This window comes from Asterias rubens, chromosome 17 (assembly GCF_902459465.1).
Source record: "Asterias rubens chromosome 17, eAstRub1.3, whole genome shotgun sequence".
Taxonomy (NCBI): Eukaryota; Metazoa; Echinodermata; class Asteroidea; order Forcipulatida; family Asteriidae; genus Asterias; species Asterias rubens.
This window is the reverse complement of record NC_047078.1, coordinates 5,718,104-5,735,017: the sequence shown is the minus strand read 5'-3', so window position 1 is coordinate 5,735,017 and position 16,914 is coordinate 5,718,104. Positions and strand designations below refer to the sequence as shown.

Here is a 16,914-nt window from a genome sequence, read left to right as displayed (position 1 = left end):
TTATACAATACATATTAACGCCTCATACGGTTTTTTAAAGCTTGGATTCCAATACATCTCTCTCCATGTAATGAGGAATAATTATAAAATAATTAACCTCTAGCTTTTTGAACGTGTTGAGTGCGTCCCGGATTTACTATTTGCTGTGCTTGTCCCCCCCCCCCCCACAAAAAAAAAAAAATTAATAAATAAATAAAAAACAAAAAACATTCATAGATGCACATAATGTTTTCTTCCATCAAAACGGATTTTTTTTTTTGTCATAATGTTCTCATCTCCCCGGGTCTGTTTACACGGGGCTACATGTATGATTTCGCGTTTCCCTTTACACACGGAATAGTAATCCGCCCGGGCGAAATAGTAATCCGCCCGGGCGAAATAGTAATCCGCCCGGGCGAAATAGTGGAGCCCGATTTTTTTTTCGGTATGTCCTATATACGCTTCCGTATTATAGCCTTTGCAGTTTTATCAAAATTTGACTAAAATTTGATAAAAATATTGATTGCGATATGTGTCGTCGTATTTGCTTGTCAAATTGCCAGAAAACGAAGGACTAATGGGTTCTGTCCATAGTCTGTAGTTAATATTGATGTTCAAGCGTTCAAATTAAAAGTCCCACGCTAATGAAAATGTTGAAAGAAAACCTGAATTCTGTCCAAGGGAAAAAGGCTGACGGACTACCAGCGGACTGGTCCCGCTGGCTAGTCACTGAAACAGTTATACGGGCAAATCGTTCATCTCTCGAAAAGAATAATTAACAGGCAATCAAAGATACTTTAAACAAAATAATCATTTTAATACAACAGGCAAACATTGAACACTTATAATTAATATTGGGAATGTACACATTTCTCAGGCGGTCTTTTACACGTATTACACATTCAAACAAAATAGTAATGGCTTGACGTTTCAACCCAAGCAGAGTCTTTCTTTCATTTCATTCGGGATATTTTCTTCAATGATTCGATATTTAACATAACAAAACATACAGTATAAAAACAGTCTACAGTAAAAAAAAAAAAAAAAAAAAAAAAAAAAAAAAAAAACACACACAAACACACAATCTATGAATAAGAACATACTAATAAAAATGGTAAAATTGGATACTATAGACGATGTGACCTCTGACGTCACTCGAAAACCATAACATGATTCGCGCGTATACCGCCGGGCAAAACCTTTGTGTTTTAGCAGCCAGCTAGAAAGTGTATGCCCTCTTTAATACCATCGCGTCTTTTTCCCGGCGAAACATGACGTATACAGTGTTTTGTCAACAGAGGGCGGTTTGAATGTAAACATTGGTCACATCGTCTATACTAAACGTCACAGCCAAATTTAACAAAATATTTATGGAATGATGAACTTGATGTTAAAAGATAACGTAATTGTATGGGAGTGCATAAGTGAATACTGGTCCCTCCCAAGACACAGTGCACAAGTTTGGCGGCAAAAATGATTGAATTTGAATAATCATAATATCGTCGGTTTTGTTTCATTTCATACGCAAGAAGGACCTTTAATTAAACTCATGAAGACAGTTTATAATAGTTTGATGAACCTGTATTGCGTCTGCATGGTGCTGTGTAAAGGATTAGGTCCCATACTCCAAATCGTATACTTATGCTCCAAATCGAGCGTCACTAAGTGACGGATTATATATATATAAGAGGCCATGATTATGACTTTTATAAATCAACTTGTTCTAAGAAGAACAAAATTAAACTATTTCAAAATATTGCTTCATGAAACTTTGACTTCATCCGCATACCATGCAGGAAAACAAATATACAGAGCATCACGGAGTGACATATTTCGTGCGCTATATATAATAAGTCACTGTCATTCCATCTTTGCTTTTTTGATTTGTTTCCATATGTTGACCATGCTCTCATCCAAAACATCGAACTCGGGCAAATCAAAATGGCGGACCCTTGGGTTATCGCCACGGTAGTGCACCAAACGCATCTCAGTTTCAGGGTTTATGGACTTTGTCTCACCTCCAAGTTTGATAGCGTGGATTTTAAAATAATGCACGTTTATAGGCCGGAGAATATTCTTGTCTCTACCGGTGTTCTGAAGGGTTGGCTTCGACGGACGCCAGCGATTTCGCTCCATGATAGACCCTTCGAGGACCTCCGAAGTTTTAGGGCGCCCAAAGAACCAATTCTGAAGTCTTATAGCACCTAACTTATTGAGTCTCGGATCCCGTAAGAAGTTAGGTATCTTTGGGTTGGCTGGGTTCATGGGCTGGACGTATTCGTCGACATCAATCTTCATCATCCAATGGGTGTCGTATCTGTGACGCCATAAACAGTCATTCTCATGAGCTATTTGCACTTCTAAGTAACTCTTCCCTGCAGACGGTCTGTGAGACCATGGGATAACGGTGACAAACCCACTGTCTACATCCTCTTTGACCGTCTCACGTAACAAACTCATCTTCTCGACCGCATTGTCGTAGATATAAGCGTGTTCAACACCCATAAAGCGATGATAATCCAACCAATCTGGTAAGAATTCATCCATGCCCTTGACCATTGTGCAAACACTTAAGAAGTGTTTCTTAGTGAGCGGCCAGCTGCCCGCTCGACACACGGTCAGGTTAGCGTAGGCAAACATGTACCATTTCGGCCGCCATGTTACCTTGTAAAAACTCATGGTGAAATTAGTTCTGCCAATGTAAATGTGATGAATCAATATTTTATGATACCCATGGGCATTTCGTTAATTACGGTGATAAAAAGTTTGTTGAATGACTTTGGTAAACGATAGAGGGCGCCATTGTACTTAAACGGTAGTCGCACGGATACAAATGTCAAGGATGTAAAAAGGCATAACTTTTTGGATTATTTTATCTGAGAAAGAATTTGGGTCTCAATCTCGTCTTTATTCTTGTATGTAATGTAATTGTACACATTATTACAAATATTCACTATGCTATTTTCAATATTCAGCTCATTATAGGTGAGTTTGGTAATTAATCAGTGTGTAGCGTAGTAATTTTAGCCGGTTTAGGCGGAGGGGTCTATTTGTTGCGTCCTTTTTCGTTGTTGGTCTCTAAATGAGTGTCACGTATGACAATGATGAGAGGGTAAAATCCAACATTCGGGGTGGAGGAAGAAGTTGGAGAGACCCGCTCATGGAGCCAGTTTGATTGCCAATAAATAGAGGAACGGATCGGTTGGTGAGTAGAAATTTAGAGGGTTAATTTGGGTGAAACTGGGTAACAATGGTTGATCAATATACAGCACATGATCTGAAGTTCACGTTGTATGGATATGTATCCGGCCTATAATTAAGTGTTATGTAGACTTGTTTAGTGTAACTGAGGTGGAAGGCTACTTGTGGAAAAGTAATCTTAAATATTAGTCGTTACATGCATGATAATTAATTAGATTTATGGATCTATGTTTGTAATAGGTTTTCTTCGGATGGTGAATAAATCTGTCAGCAGAGTAACGTATCAGTGAGCAACCCAAAAACAAGGTGTCAGGCCTTCCTTAATTGTCTCCGGACTGATAACAAAACACTACAAATTTGGTAACACGGATGGGGTTGCTTTAATCTGCTGCTTTGCTGGTTGTCGTCCAGTACATTGAGGGCATTGGCCGAGTTCTGAAGAGGGAGTGAGGATCCAAGTGGAGGACAGCGACTGGAATAGCCTGTGGCAGTGCAAGTGGAGAAGCCCGGTGGCGGTAGTGCTGTTGGACCCTTTTGGAGCTACGAACTCAACCTTTACATGTGCATGTACATGTGAAATCTAATGACTCTGAACTGAACTGGACTGAACTGGTTGATCAGCAGTGAGGTGGGATTATGCGATTCAATTCGCACATTGTTGGTAGGATTTAGATAGGCCTATATATAGTTTGTTAGTCAGTAAATTTTACCTGATAATGTATAGGTGTTAGTTTTATTCCTAGTGAAAACCAACCGGTCCTGTTGAAGCAAATTTACCTGGGTTTAGGTGTTTATGACTTAATTTTGATTGTACAAATTGGTTAGCCTTCAATAACTGAATCATAATTTCTTGACTCACAATGGCCGTACCAGAGGCTGATCTTGTGACGCGCTTGGTCGCAGGGCTGACCGAGGCACTTCGGCAAGATAAACCGAAGAATGTCATTCAGAGGCCCTTGAAGTTGGGTAAATACTATGGTAGGCCTAGTAAACCGGGAGATCCGACCATTATTGAATGGCTTGAAGATGCAGAGGTTTATCTGCAACAATGTCGTATCCCTGAGGTAGATAGGGCTAAAGTGGTTGTCCACCACCTCGCGGGTGTTGCTCGCGATGAGATCAAATGCCACAATGAGAATGTAACGGGTGACTATGCAGCGCTAAAAAAACTCCTTCGGCGTCAGTTTGGGGCAGAGGAGTCAGTACAGGCCCTTCAGAAGGCCCTTTTTGAAAGACGGCAAAGGGAAGACGAATCCCTTATGGATTTTTCCCGCTCGCTCATGCGAATGCATGATCGGATTTTAGAGGTTGCTACAGAAACAGAGAAAGATGCATTGAAGGGTTTGAGAGATAGGGTTTTGATTGGGCAGTTTGTGGCGGGCGCAAGGAATCAAGGTGTCAGGCTTGAGCTGAGGCGCTTAGAGTTGGCTGAACCGGATCAGGATTTTACCGAAATGAGGGATTCAGCTCGCGAGTTGTTCAGAGATCTAGAGGAGTACCCTCGGGGTTCTCGACGTGGTGCAAGTGTGCACTTGCATCACCTAGGTACAGAAAATGATCTGAATAGTGACGAGCCAGTGGCTGATGCTAATGTTAGCATTAACCAAGTAGTTAACAAGTCCCAAGGGGACACACAGTTGCAAACAGTGTTGCAACAACAACAAGAGATTCTTAAATGTATGCAAACACAGCAAGAAACTCTTTGCAAACAGCAGGAACAGATAACTACGCTTATGCAAGCAGTGGTGAAACAAAGTGGGACGGTAACTAGCCAGGGCATGTATGAAGGCTCAGGAAGGCGGCAGGACAGGCCCCCGATTCGCTGTTTTTATTGTAAACGCCCAGGTCACATGAAGCATGAGTGTAAACTTCGTATGGCTCACGAAAAAGCGAATGGGGGGCAAGGGCAGGCTATGGGAGATGCACAAAACACAGGGTCGGGAAACCAGACTTCTCTGCCACTGTAGGCCGAGTGACAGAGGAACAATCTGGAAAGGCCTCACCAGTTGGAAGTGTAACAGAGAAGTCTTATGAAGACATACTAACCAGTCTAGTAAAAGAGAGCCCCAAGGCTCATATTGCTTTGGCTGGAGTGCCAGTGGAATGTATCCTCGATACCGGGGCAGAGACTTCTCTGATTAGCGCCTCTTTTTATAGGGATCACCTTGCAGGGAAATTGAGTGGAGTCAAAACTCTAGGTACTTACCTGCGTGTGTTTGGGGCAGGGAATAGTGAGGTACCAATTGAGGGGTACATACATGCCCCACTGATGGTACATAACCAGACTATTGATGCACATTTTTTGGTGGTCAAAGAATTTCCTAAGGGTGAGGCAGGGAATCATAAAAGTGTTCCAGTATTGTTGGGTTGCAATGTCCTTCATAAGCTGAAGGATATAGAGGTTGATTTAGAACAAAAAGATGCAGATGCATGGACAATGGCCATTAATTGGTATAGTCTGACTAAAAACCCAGTAGTTGAGGGGTCACATGGGGCAAATAAGTGTGTACGGGACCCACTGGGTGCTCGTACAGGTAGAAATCCAGTACATTTGTTGCCTAGGGAAGTGCGTAGTATAACCTGCTATGTTCAGGCTAATCAAAGTAGCCTTGACGGGCAAACTGTCCTTGTTGAGGGTCTATCTAGCTGTGCAGATAGTGGAGGTCAAACCAGTAACATAGATGGAAATTGCCGCGTTTACGATCTGTGTACAGTAGTTAGTGGTAGAACTGTAAATGTGTTGGTAGCGAATGTAGGGATGCGGGTGATTGAATTGTCCCCACACACAAAGCTTGCTTACGTGACTGAGGTATCCTCAAAGACAAATGTTGCACTTGAGACGGGTGTGGATTGTGTTCATGTTGTAGTGAATCATTGTCTGTCAGAGTCTGGGGAATATTTAGACACTGGTCGTACTGAGGGAGCCCCTGGTGTCGATTCCAATGAGTTAGACATTGAGATGGGGGATGCTGTAGAGTCACGGGCAAGAGAGTTGTATGTGTTTGAGGATGGGTCAGAGTACCAACTTCCTTATGGATTAAGTCTTGATTTATGCGCTGATTTGTGTAAGGAAGACCAGGACAAAATTGTGCAATTAATTCAGAAACATGATAAGGTGTTCTCGCAGAATTCGTTGGATTTAGGACTTTGTGATAAGGTTCCCCACAAGATTGACACTACTGATGATAAATCAATTAGCCAGCCTTACAGACGAATTCCGCCGCAACATTTTAGAGAAGTTAGGGAATTACTCCAGAAGTTTCTTGATCAAGGTATCATACAAAAGAGTAAAAGCCCCTATGCCAGCCCCATTGTATTGGTCCAAAAGAAGGATGGGTCGCTAAGGATTTGTGTTGATTATAGGAGGCTTAATGCCAAAACAGTACGAGACTCATTTCCATTGCCTCGTATCGAGGAGTCGCTGGAGGCGCTCCAGGGTGCAAGGTACTTTTCTTCATTAGATTTAGCCCATGGATACCATCAGGTTGTAATGGACTCAGAATCAATAAGTAAAACTGCATTCAGAGTACCTTTTGGGCTGTTCGAATATACGAGAATGCCGTTCGGGCTGGTAAATGCCCCTGGAACCTTTCAGAGAGTGATGGAGATGTGCCTTGGTGACTTGAATTTATCAGAGCTTTTAATCTATTTAGATGACATCCTGGTATATTCCTCTACGGTACAGGAACACATAGATAGGCTTGACAGAGTCTTCACTAGATTGGCAGATTTTGGACTTAAGATCAAGGGTGCAAAGTGCAAGTTATTTCGTAGGCATGTGTCTTACTTAGGACATGTGGTAGGGCCAGAGGGTGTTGCAGTAGACAATGACAAGATTAAGAGAATTGAGGATTGGCCAATACCTAAGACAGGGGCACAATTGCGGTCATTTCTTGGTCTGGCCGGTTATTACCGGCGCTTTGTACCCGGCTTTTCAAAAATTGCCGCACCCTTGCATGCTTTAGTGCCCTCACTGGCTAAGGGAAATTCGAGATCCAAACCTTCGCCATTTTGTTGGAGTTCTGAGGCACAGGTGGCCTTTGATACATTAAAGCAGACCTTGACGCAAGCACCAGTGCTTGCATATCCAGATTTTTCTAGGCCATTTGTGTTGGAGATAGATGCCTCCTTGCAGGGTTTAGGAGCTTGTTTAGCTCAGTGCGACAAGGAAGGCAAGAGACATCCAGTTGCATTTGCTAGTCGGGGGCTGAGGGGGGCTGAAGCTAGGTACCCCGATTTTAGTTCTTTTAAGTTGGAGCTTTTGTCCCTAAAATGGGCTGTGGTTGATAAATTTAGAGATTATCTCCTTGGGGTACCATTTACAGTGCTAACAGATAATAACCCCTTATCTTATCTACAGACAGCTAAGTTGGGCGCATGTGAAATGCGCTGGATAGCACAACTTGCAGCTTTTACCTTTGATGTGAAATTTAGATCAGGGGCTAGTAATCGTGTAGCGGATGCACTAAGTCGCAACCCAAGTCACTCACTAACAGGGGAAGTTGAGGAAATACTGCAATGTAAGGTCCACTCCACAGTGGTTCCATTGCAACATATAGAGGTACATAAGGTATTAACTTCTCATGATACAAATGCTGGACCTCCACAGGTTAAGTGTCAATCAGGTATTTTCCCATCGTGGACACCAGAGCAGCTGTCTGCCCTACAAAGGGCTGATCCAGTGCTGAAGTGTATCTGGGAACGTTGGGATCAAGGTTGGAAACCGAATGAAGTTTTTCAGGCTGAAAGGGAGGAGCCAGTAGAAATCAAATCGTGGTTGTGGCAGTGGCCCAGGTTCATAGAAAAGGATGGTGTTTTGCATCGTCGTGTCATGGACCCATTGCATGGTGAACTAGATCAAGTACTGATGCCCACAAGTTTACAACAGAGGGTGTTAGAGGGTTGTCATGATGGGTGGGGGCATCAAGGTGTTGTGAGAACGTGTGCCCTCCTGAGGCGGCGGGTGTTTTGGCCCAAAATGGCTGGTTCAGTGCGTCGGCATATCGGTCATTGTGAACAATGTGTAATCTCTAAGGCGTCAGAGCCTCAAGCAAAAGTGCCAATGCGGCACCTTTTAGCATTTCGACCACTCGAAGTGCTAGCCATAGATTTTGTCAAAATTGATCGAGGGGCAGGAGGCTATGAGGATGTTCTGGTCATGACCGACATCTATACAAAATTTGTACAGGCATATCCGTGTAAGGATCAACATGCAGTAACTGTTGCCAAAGTCTTGAGGAATCAGTGGTTTTCCAAATATGGAATACCTTGTCGTTTGCACAGCGACCAGGGTCGGAATTTTGAAGGGGAAGTTGTGAGGGAATTGTGTGCATTGTACGGCATGAAAAAGACCAGAACAACTCCTTACCACCCCGAGGGGAACGCTCAAACAGAGCGCTTCAACCGGACTCTGTTTGGACTCATTAAGTCCATGGATGAGCGGGATAGGCGGAGGTGGCCTGACCTTTTACAGCACCTTGTATTTGTGTATAATGCTACTCCGCATTGCACCACTGGAGTAGCGCCGTATTTGCTTATGTTTGGTAGGGAACCATTGATACCTCTAGACCAGATGTTGGGGAGAACTGATAACGATTGGGATCAAGATTTTGTCAGAGAACAATCTTCTTTGCTCTCTAGAGCTAGTGAGTTAGTAAAGGAACGAGTAGCAAAAAGCTGCAATCGCAACAAGGTTACTTATGATAGGAAAGTAAAACCTAGCAAACCTATTGAGATTGGGTCCCATGTTCTACTCAGAAAATGCGCATTCAAGGGACGCCACAAACTGGCTGACAAGTTTGAAAGAGACCCATATGTGGTCGTTTGGATAAATGAGCATAGCGATGTATTTCGTATCCGTCCCTTGAAGGGGGGCCCAGAAAGAGTAGTTAATAGAAAACTCTTGCGGTTAGATCCCTTTGCAGAAAGTGACACAGAAAATGAGAGTGATGAGTCTGATGGAGATTCAGATTGGGAGGTCCTACACACTGAGCCTTCAGGGGATCAGTCTCTGGTTCAAGATTTACAGGGCGTGAGCAATGTAGAAGTAGGGGAGCCCCCAAGTTTACATTGCCCTGCATCTGAGCACCTAAGAAGTTCTCAACGAACTACAAGGGGTAAACACAGCAATCCATTCAGATTGCCCTGTTCAGCTATTAAGTGATTTGTCTTTACTCTGGTGGCGGGGGTTCTCAGTGATTGCAGAAGGTCAGGGAGTTGTCTTGCTGGAAAGACTTGGGGCATCCAGTTTCCGCAATGGCACACCTTACTGTAGGGCACCACTGGGTATTCTGGCTACCAGTGGACTGACATGGTGTTAGGAAATTGTGTAAATTTGTAATTGATTAAGTGGTAAAGGAGTGGGTTGATAGGGCTTCCTCCCCCTTTTGTAGTATTGTGTTCTTAAACGGAAAATGAGTTTTGTCCTTTTTGGGCACAGTTTTGTTAAACGCTTGAAAAGGAAGCGAGGTTCTCAGTTTAAAATTGAGTTACAGAGTAAGGTAGTTCCTGTTACATGTATTGGTGAGGGCGGTCTCACTTTAAGTAGGATTCGGGCAAGGCCGAGGAAGTATTATGAATATTTACGGCAGGCAAATCCTTTAGTTTTAATTATTGACTTGGGTACAAATGATTTGTGTTCTAAAAATGTTAATCCAAACCAAGTGCATTCTTCACTCTGTGACTTTGTGTATGAGTTACCCAAGAGGGGTATTAACCCAGAGGTAATAGTGTTTCTGCCAGTACTCCCTAGGACAGGAGGTTTACGGGGTGGTCAGGTCTCACTCGAAGAATTTAATGATCGAGCAGAGAGATTTAATGATCTTATTCAGCAGTCGACCTTTGTGGAAGATCAATGGTGGTTGTGGGAGCACAGAGGGTTAAAGAACTCTCGGTATAACCTTGATGGGGTCCACCTGAACACTTCGGGAATGGCACTGTATGAGAAAACGCTTCGTCAGATAACAAAGTACTTTGAATCTCGCATATGGGCATAATTAATGTCAGATGATAATATGCTAATTGTGTTTTCTTGTAGGTTTAAAGAAAAACAAAAAGTTTGGTTAAATACATGTAACTTTTGTTCAAATATTTTCTCTGTTCTATAAAGCAAATATGGGTTGGTGCGAGAAAGATGGTATACATATTGTATTTTGGTGATTAGTATGATTCGCTTATTTGTAAGATTAAGGGGAACATTTTTATCCTCATGTGATGCTGAATCATTCAATCGATCCTCAGGAGTTGATCGAACTAGTAGGGGAGAATGTGATGAATCAATATTTTATGATACCCATGGGCATTTCGTTAATTACGGTGATAAAAAGTTTGTTGAATGACTTTGGTAAACGATAGAGGGCGCCATTGTACTTAAACGGTAGTCGCACGGATACAAATGTCAAGGATGTAAAAAGGCATAACTTTTTGGATTATTTTATCTGAGAAAGAATTTGGGTCTCAATCTCGTCTTTATTCTTGTATGTAATGTAATTGTACACATTATTACAAATATTCACTATGCTATTTTCAATATTCAGCTCATTATAGGTGAGTTTGGTAATTAATCAGTGTGTAGCGTAGTAATTTTAGCCGGTTTAGGCGGAGGGGTCTATTTGTTGCGTCCTTTTTCGTTGTTGGTCTCTAAATGAGTGTCACGTATGACAATGATGAGAGGGTAAAATCCAACATTCGGGGTGGAGGAAGAAGTTGGAGAGACCCGCTCATGGAGCCAGTTTGATTGCCAATAAATAGAGGAACGGATCGGTTGGTGAGTAGAAATTTAGAGGGTTAATTTGGGTGAAACTGGGTAACAATGGTTGATCAATATACAGCACATGATCTGAAGTTCACGTTGTATGGATATGTATCCGGCCTATAATTAAGTGTTATGTAGACTTGTTTAGTGTAACTGAGGTGGAAGGCTACTTGTGGAAAAGTAATCTTAAATATTAGTCGTTACATGCATGATAATTAATTAGATTTATGGATCTATGTTTGTAATAGGTTTTCTTCGGATGGTGAATAAATCTGTCAGCAGAGTAACGTATCAGTGAGCAACCCAAAAACAAGGTGTCAGGCCTTCCTTAATTGTCTCCGGACTGATAACAAAACACTACATAAATCTCCGGCAGTGGGCATGTTAAGACAAATACATACTGAGCTAAATAACCGAAGCTCCGGTAGTCATTCACGATTGGGTCGCTCTGTGTCCGTTCACCATTCTCGAACTCGCAAATGAATTTGTCTTCTGCCCAATTCTCCCTAAGAAACCGTACTCCTACAAAGACAACGCTCTGAGATGCTGGATTAGAGAATATAGAATGAATTGTTGGCATGTCGCTCTTTGAGAGTTTACGAGTGAAGAAGCAAGTGTCATCCACAGGGAAAGAGTGTGAATACTCACTGGTGTTGTATCTGATATCATACATTGTCTCTGTGTTTCGTCTAAAAGCTTTCTCTGCGGCTGCCCGAGGCATCTGCAACCGAACTTCCTTGGTATCGGGAACGCCACTGGGTGCCTGTCTGAGATAGGGAACGGAGAGAGCCCATAGGAACAAGGTTATCACAAACGCTATCCATCCTGCTCCTGGATAGGTCAGTAAGTTATAACGGACACGTCGGAACATTGGCTCGGCTTTACAGCACTCCATGCCGCTGTTTTTCCTGTAAGTTTGAATCATGGCGTTGGATATATAAAAGCAAGTCCGCTAAACTGCGTCCCACGACGTCACAAGTTAAAAGAAAAACCTTTCCTCAAAACGCTCCCTACAACTCCACTCTTCAAATCATCATGTCAAAGAATTTGCGGTTATCTCTGAACTCGAAACGCCAAAAGTTTCTACTTTCATTCTTCTTTGGTAAGGATTGTTCAGTTAGTGTTACCAAAGCATCGCGAAGGCATTCGTCGTTGAGATAATCAACTTCAAGTGTGCACCGAGGCGGGAAACACTGTTGATCCAACGACTTGATCGTCTGCGCTCTCAGTGATTCACTCTGCATTGGTCCTTGACCCGGAAGTAGAGGTAAAATTGAGGTCACGGTTTTTCCAAATTAATTTCTCCTATCCCCAAGGAGTCTTATAACTACAAACAGTCGACATTCTTAAAGAAGAATGTCGTCTTCCTGTGATAATTTATCTCGGAATGTCGACATCCTAAAAGTAGGATGTCGTCTTCCTGTGATAATTTATCTCGTGATGTCGACATCCTAAAAGTAGGATGTCGTCTTGCTGTGATAATTTATCTCGATATGTCGACATCCTAAACGTCAGTTGTCATCTTCCTGTGATAATTTATCTCGGGAAGTCGACATTCTAAAAGAAGAGGGTCGTCTTCCTGTGATAATTAACAATATTTATAATATTCATGGTCATAAACTACGTTAAACTAAAATAATGGACGAAACAAAATGTCCCACGTAAAACTCCATAAGGTTTGGAACATAATGGTCCCGCAAGTTCAAATACACGCGAGACTTGCTTAGTCTACACAGAAGGTAATAAATAATTTATTACAAGCAAATGCAATCGTACAATAATAGAAAACAAAAACTAAAAATCAATGCAAAACACATGTAGGGGATGGAGGGGCCCATAAAAAGCAAACCTTAACGAGTACGGACCCCCTCCCCCCTTTTTTTCTAACGAAGAAAGCAATGTAAGCAATTCTATTTAGTGGGTGTAATCTTATGTAGCGGCAAGACAATTCAAAATTACAGGAAGAACAAACACAAAAACAGTTAGCGTAAAATAAAACTTAACCATATATTTAAATGAAACAGATAAACAAAATACCCCCAAAAAATACTAGATAAATTGGGCCCCACAACTCTTGCTGGGAAAAAAACCATGTCGAAATATACCCGTGTTATCCATTAGAGACGTTTTGTAGTCACCTTGGTTGGGGAGCTAGGACGATTGCACTTTTGGTATTGTCATGTTAAACTCCGGTTCCATTTTGTGCTGTCTGTTACCCTCAACGCGTAGATTTTCTTGTAAATAGTAGCTGTGTATGATTCATGGTTCGCTGAATAATTTGGCGATAACAAACTTTTATCCTTTTGATCACCATCAGCCCCATGTATAATAAAACTTGAACGCCTGACGATTGCACTTTTGGTATTGTCATTGTTAAACTCCGGTTCCATTGTGTGCTGTCTGTTACCCTCCACACATAGATTTTCTTGTGAATATTAGCTGTGTATGATTCATGGTTCGCTGAATAATGTGGCAATAACAAACTTTTATCATTTTGAACTGAATGCTTGATTTATTATCTAGAGGTAAATGCTTGAGGCAAGTAAGAGTATTGTGCACGTACACCATGTAGTTTTTGTTGGAAACCGTTTGCTAACAGCCATTATGTTACCCTTTGAAATAAAATCAGAAAATTTATAAGTTTGCTTGTTGCATAAAATTAAATTGAAGATGATGCCTTAATTGATTTTTACAATCAGAGTTGGACTCTAGACTGACGTGTTGGACTCATTGAACACTCCAAGTGGTTCAATAGGTAGTGCAATTCCAATACTTATACTGATGTTCTCATGATGTCAGCATCAACAGGAAGTTCCAACAACTTTGTCCCCTTGTACAATTAAACATGCAAATATGGGTCACGTGGTTAATTAATTACGATTTTTAATTTTTCTTTTGGGTCGGTGGTTTGATGTTTGATCTAGTACAAGTTGATTTCACAGAACTCTTAACCACCAAACTCTGCGCTTATGATCACCATTTTTCGCTTACTGTGTTTTTAAACATCATCGTGTCATGCATGCACACAGGTTATGTTGGGCTAACATTTGAGAAAAAGAAAAGGCAACACTATCGATATAAAGACACACAAATATTGATTTCGGACGGAGATTCGAACTCGCAATTCTCAGATGTGTAGTCGCGACTGATGACCACTAGGCTAGAAGGGCACGATGTAAAAATGGTGGGTTTTTACATGTGTGCATCAACAGAGGGGATTATGATCCGGCGAAATAATTCTCGTTTCATGATTTTGCGACCATTGTCACTAAATATGAACTGCTAACGCCTATAACTATTAAGTAGGGTTGAAATGTAGTATTAGATGCCTTAAGGGGGTTTTTGACGACGACGTCGATGTCGTCAAAAACCCCTATCTAATTACGCACGTTCGTTTTAACGAAAACCCATGCACAGAGTAATTGGTCCAGAACGCGGTTAGAAAAACAAAGACAAATTTAACGCACGTTCTAACGAAAATCCTAAACCTCCGTACGTTGTGCGTGTACAGAGTAATGTGTCCAGAACGCAGGTAGGAAACAAAATAGTATAGACTCCTCTCAAGAAGTCAACAACTCATCGAGGTACATACTGTGTTGTATTACCGAAGAGAATGTTTCACAATAACATGAAAGTGACTGCATCAAGTTTACAAATTAAAAATTCAAATGAAGACCACGTGGTTAATTAATTAAGAATGTTAACACTTTTTTATCAGAGTAAAGCTTATGTTCTAAGCTTCAATTTGATATATGATTTAACTCTTTTATCCTTATACTTTAGGAGACGGAGCCTGAACAAAAATGCTGTACAAACGCAATGGGGTTTTAGGCGGAAACAAAGAATAATAATAATAATAATTATGTGCTAAAATTACCAAGGAGTCTATAACTGAAAAAAAGTTTGAAATGTTGAACAGTGTCTTAAGTTATGGTGCCACTTCTGGTCAACCCGGAAGTAGAGGTCAACTTGAGGTCACGGTTTTTTAAAGTTTATTTTTAACGCCTAAGGGTTCTAAAGCTGAAAAAAGTTTGAAAATCGGTTGTAAAGTACTTGAGATATGGTCCAACTTCCGGTTGAACCGGAAGTAGAGGTCAACTTGAGGTCACGGTTTTTTCAAAGTTTATTTATAACGCCTAAGGGGTCTAAAACTAAGGAAAGTTTGAAAATCAGTTATGTAGTACTTGAGATATGGTCCCACTTCCGGTTGACCCGGAAGTTGAGGTCAACTTGAGGTCACGGTTTTTCAAAGTTTCTTTTTAACGCCCAAGGGGTCTAAAACTGAAAAAAGTTTTAAAATCGGTTGTATAGTACTTGAGATATAGTCCCACTTCCGGTTAACCCGGAAGTAGAGGTCAACTCGAGGTCACGGTTTTTCAAAATTAATCTCCAGTCCCCAAGGAGTCTATACCAACAAACAGGGTAAGAATCTGCCGTGAACTTCTTGAGAAATGCTTCTACAAAGATTTCCCAATTAAATATGCAAATGAGGGCCACGTGGTTAATTAATTAAGAATTTTAACATTTCTGACATTTAGAATTAAGCTCAAGTTCTAAGCTTCAATTTGATATATGATTTAACTCTTTTGACCTTGTGGTTTGGGAGATTAGGAATAAACAAAAAACGTGTACAAATGCAATGGGGTTTTAGGCGGAAACAAAGAATAATAATAAAAACAATAAAAATCTCGACGAAAACAATACCTGTTCCGACGGTAGGTCGGAACAGCTAATAAGAATAATAAAAATCTCGACGAAAACAACACCTGTTCCGACGGTAGGTCGGAACAGCTAATTAGAAATTTGTACCGCAAAACATGAATTTTGTTTTTACAAAATCCTTAAAATACTCTTTAAAACCTCACCGTAATGAGCCGGAAACTAAATTTATGTTTCTCCCCAGTTCCCCAAATCACTTATTAAAAAAAAAAAAAAAAAAAAAATAGTAGATTCAAACCAGTTCGAAAACAAGATTTCTTGTTTCGGTTGATTAATGAGATCAAAACTGCCTTAGTGATGTTTTCATACTTACATATTGTAAGTTGAGTTGTATTTATTGATGTGTTGTTGTTCGATAAAGTTCATAAAATAAATGTGAATAATGTTGACCAAATTTGTAAAGTCATAATAACAAAAATTACATTTGAATCAATCGAAAATTACTTCTTCGCCGCATGTTTCTTCCTAAAAGGGATATTCATATTTTGACAATCAACGTTTTTGGTTGATAAATACTTGTGATACAATTGTTTAAAATAAATTGTTTTACACAGTTTAATAGGATCGTACAATTAGATACGTTGTTCTGCCATAAATTGACGTTTGTGTTAAACCTTTAAAATCGTTTACATTGTTTTGGTAGGAAATATTTTGGGAAAGCGGACAATTTATGGGAAGTAAGATAAGATACTTTGTTTTGCCATGATCTTTCGGGAAGAACATTACTAATGATTTTTAAATTAATGTTTGATGCATTGTTTTGCCATAAAAATACATTATTTAATATTAGTAACATAAGTTGCATTATTGTCAATGAAATAACAAAAGTGGCAAATTAGACAATTTGTTTGGTAAAACAATGTAACTTCGCTTAAATATTAATAACAACAAAACCATTTGTTCTTTTCAAACGATTTTTTTCTGGCTGATATGTCAACAACTCACAAATATTCTGTAACAGTTTTAGTTGAATAGAGAAATACATTAAAAAATGGCAGACGATGAATCTTTGAAGCACTTTTTCTTAAAATGCTCATTTTCGAGTTGCATTGTTTTGCCATGTGACGGCCGCACAGTGCACAAGTTTGGCGGCAAAAATGATTGAATTTGAATAATCATAATGTCGTCGGTTTTGTTTCATTTCATACGCAAGAAGGACCTTTAATTAAACTCATGAAGACAGTTTATAATAGTTTGATGAACCTGTATTGCGTCTGCATGGTGCTGTGTAAAGGATTAGGTCCCATACTCCAAATCGTATA

General features: G+C 40.5%; 2 protein-coding genes across 2 annotated transcripts; one reads left to right on the top strand and one right to left on the bottom strand.

Moving 5' to 3' along the window:
* Positions 1-668: 668 nt before the first annotated feature.
* LOC117301620 lies at positions 669-12,258 on the bottom strand. The gene is made up of 2 exons (XM_033785640.1): positions 11,301-12,258; positions 669-2,685 (listed from the first exon to the last, which is right to left on the bottom strand). The coding sequence occupies exons 1-2, from the start codon at positions 11,856-11,858 to the stop codon at positions 1,840-1,842; spliced, it is 1,404 nt and encodes a 467-aa protein (XP_033641531.1). The 5' UTR covers positions 11,859-12,258; the 3' UTR covers positions 669-1,839.
* Positions 2,692-5,506, top strand: LOC117301621. The gene is made up of 2 exons (XM_033785641.1): positions 2,692-3,184; positions 3,421-5,506. Exon 2 carries the CDS (start codon positions 4,041-4,043, stop codon positions 5,145-5,147), a length of 1,107 nt encoding a protein of 368 aa, XP_033641532.1. The 5' UTR covers positions 2,692-3,184; positions 3,421-4,040; the 3' UTR covers positions 5,148-5,506.
* Positions 12,259-16,914: the final 4,656 nt, after the last annotated feature.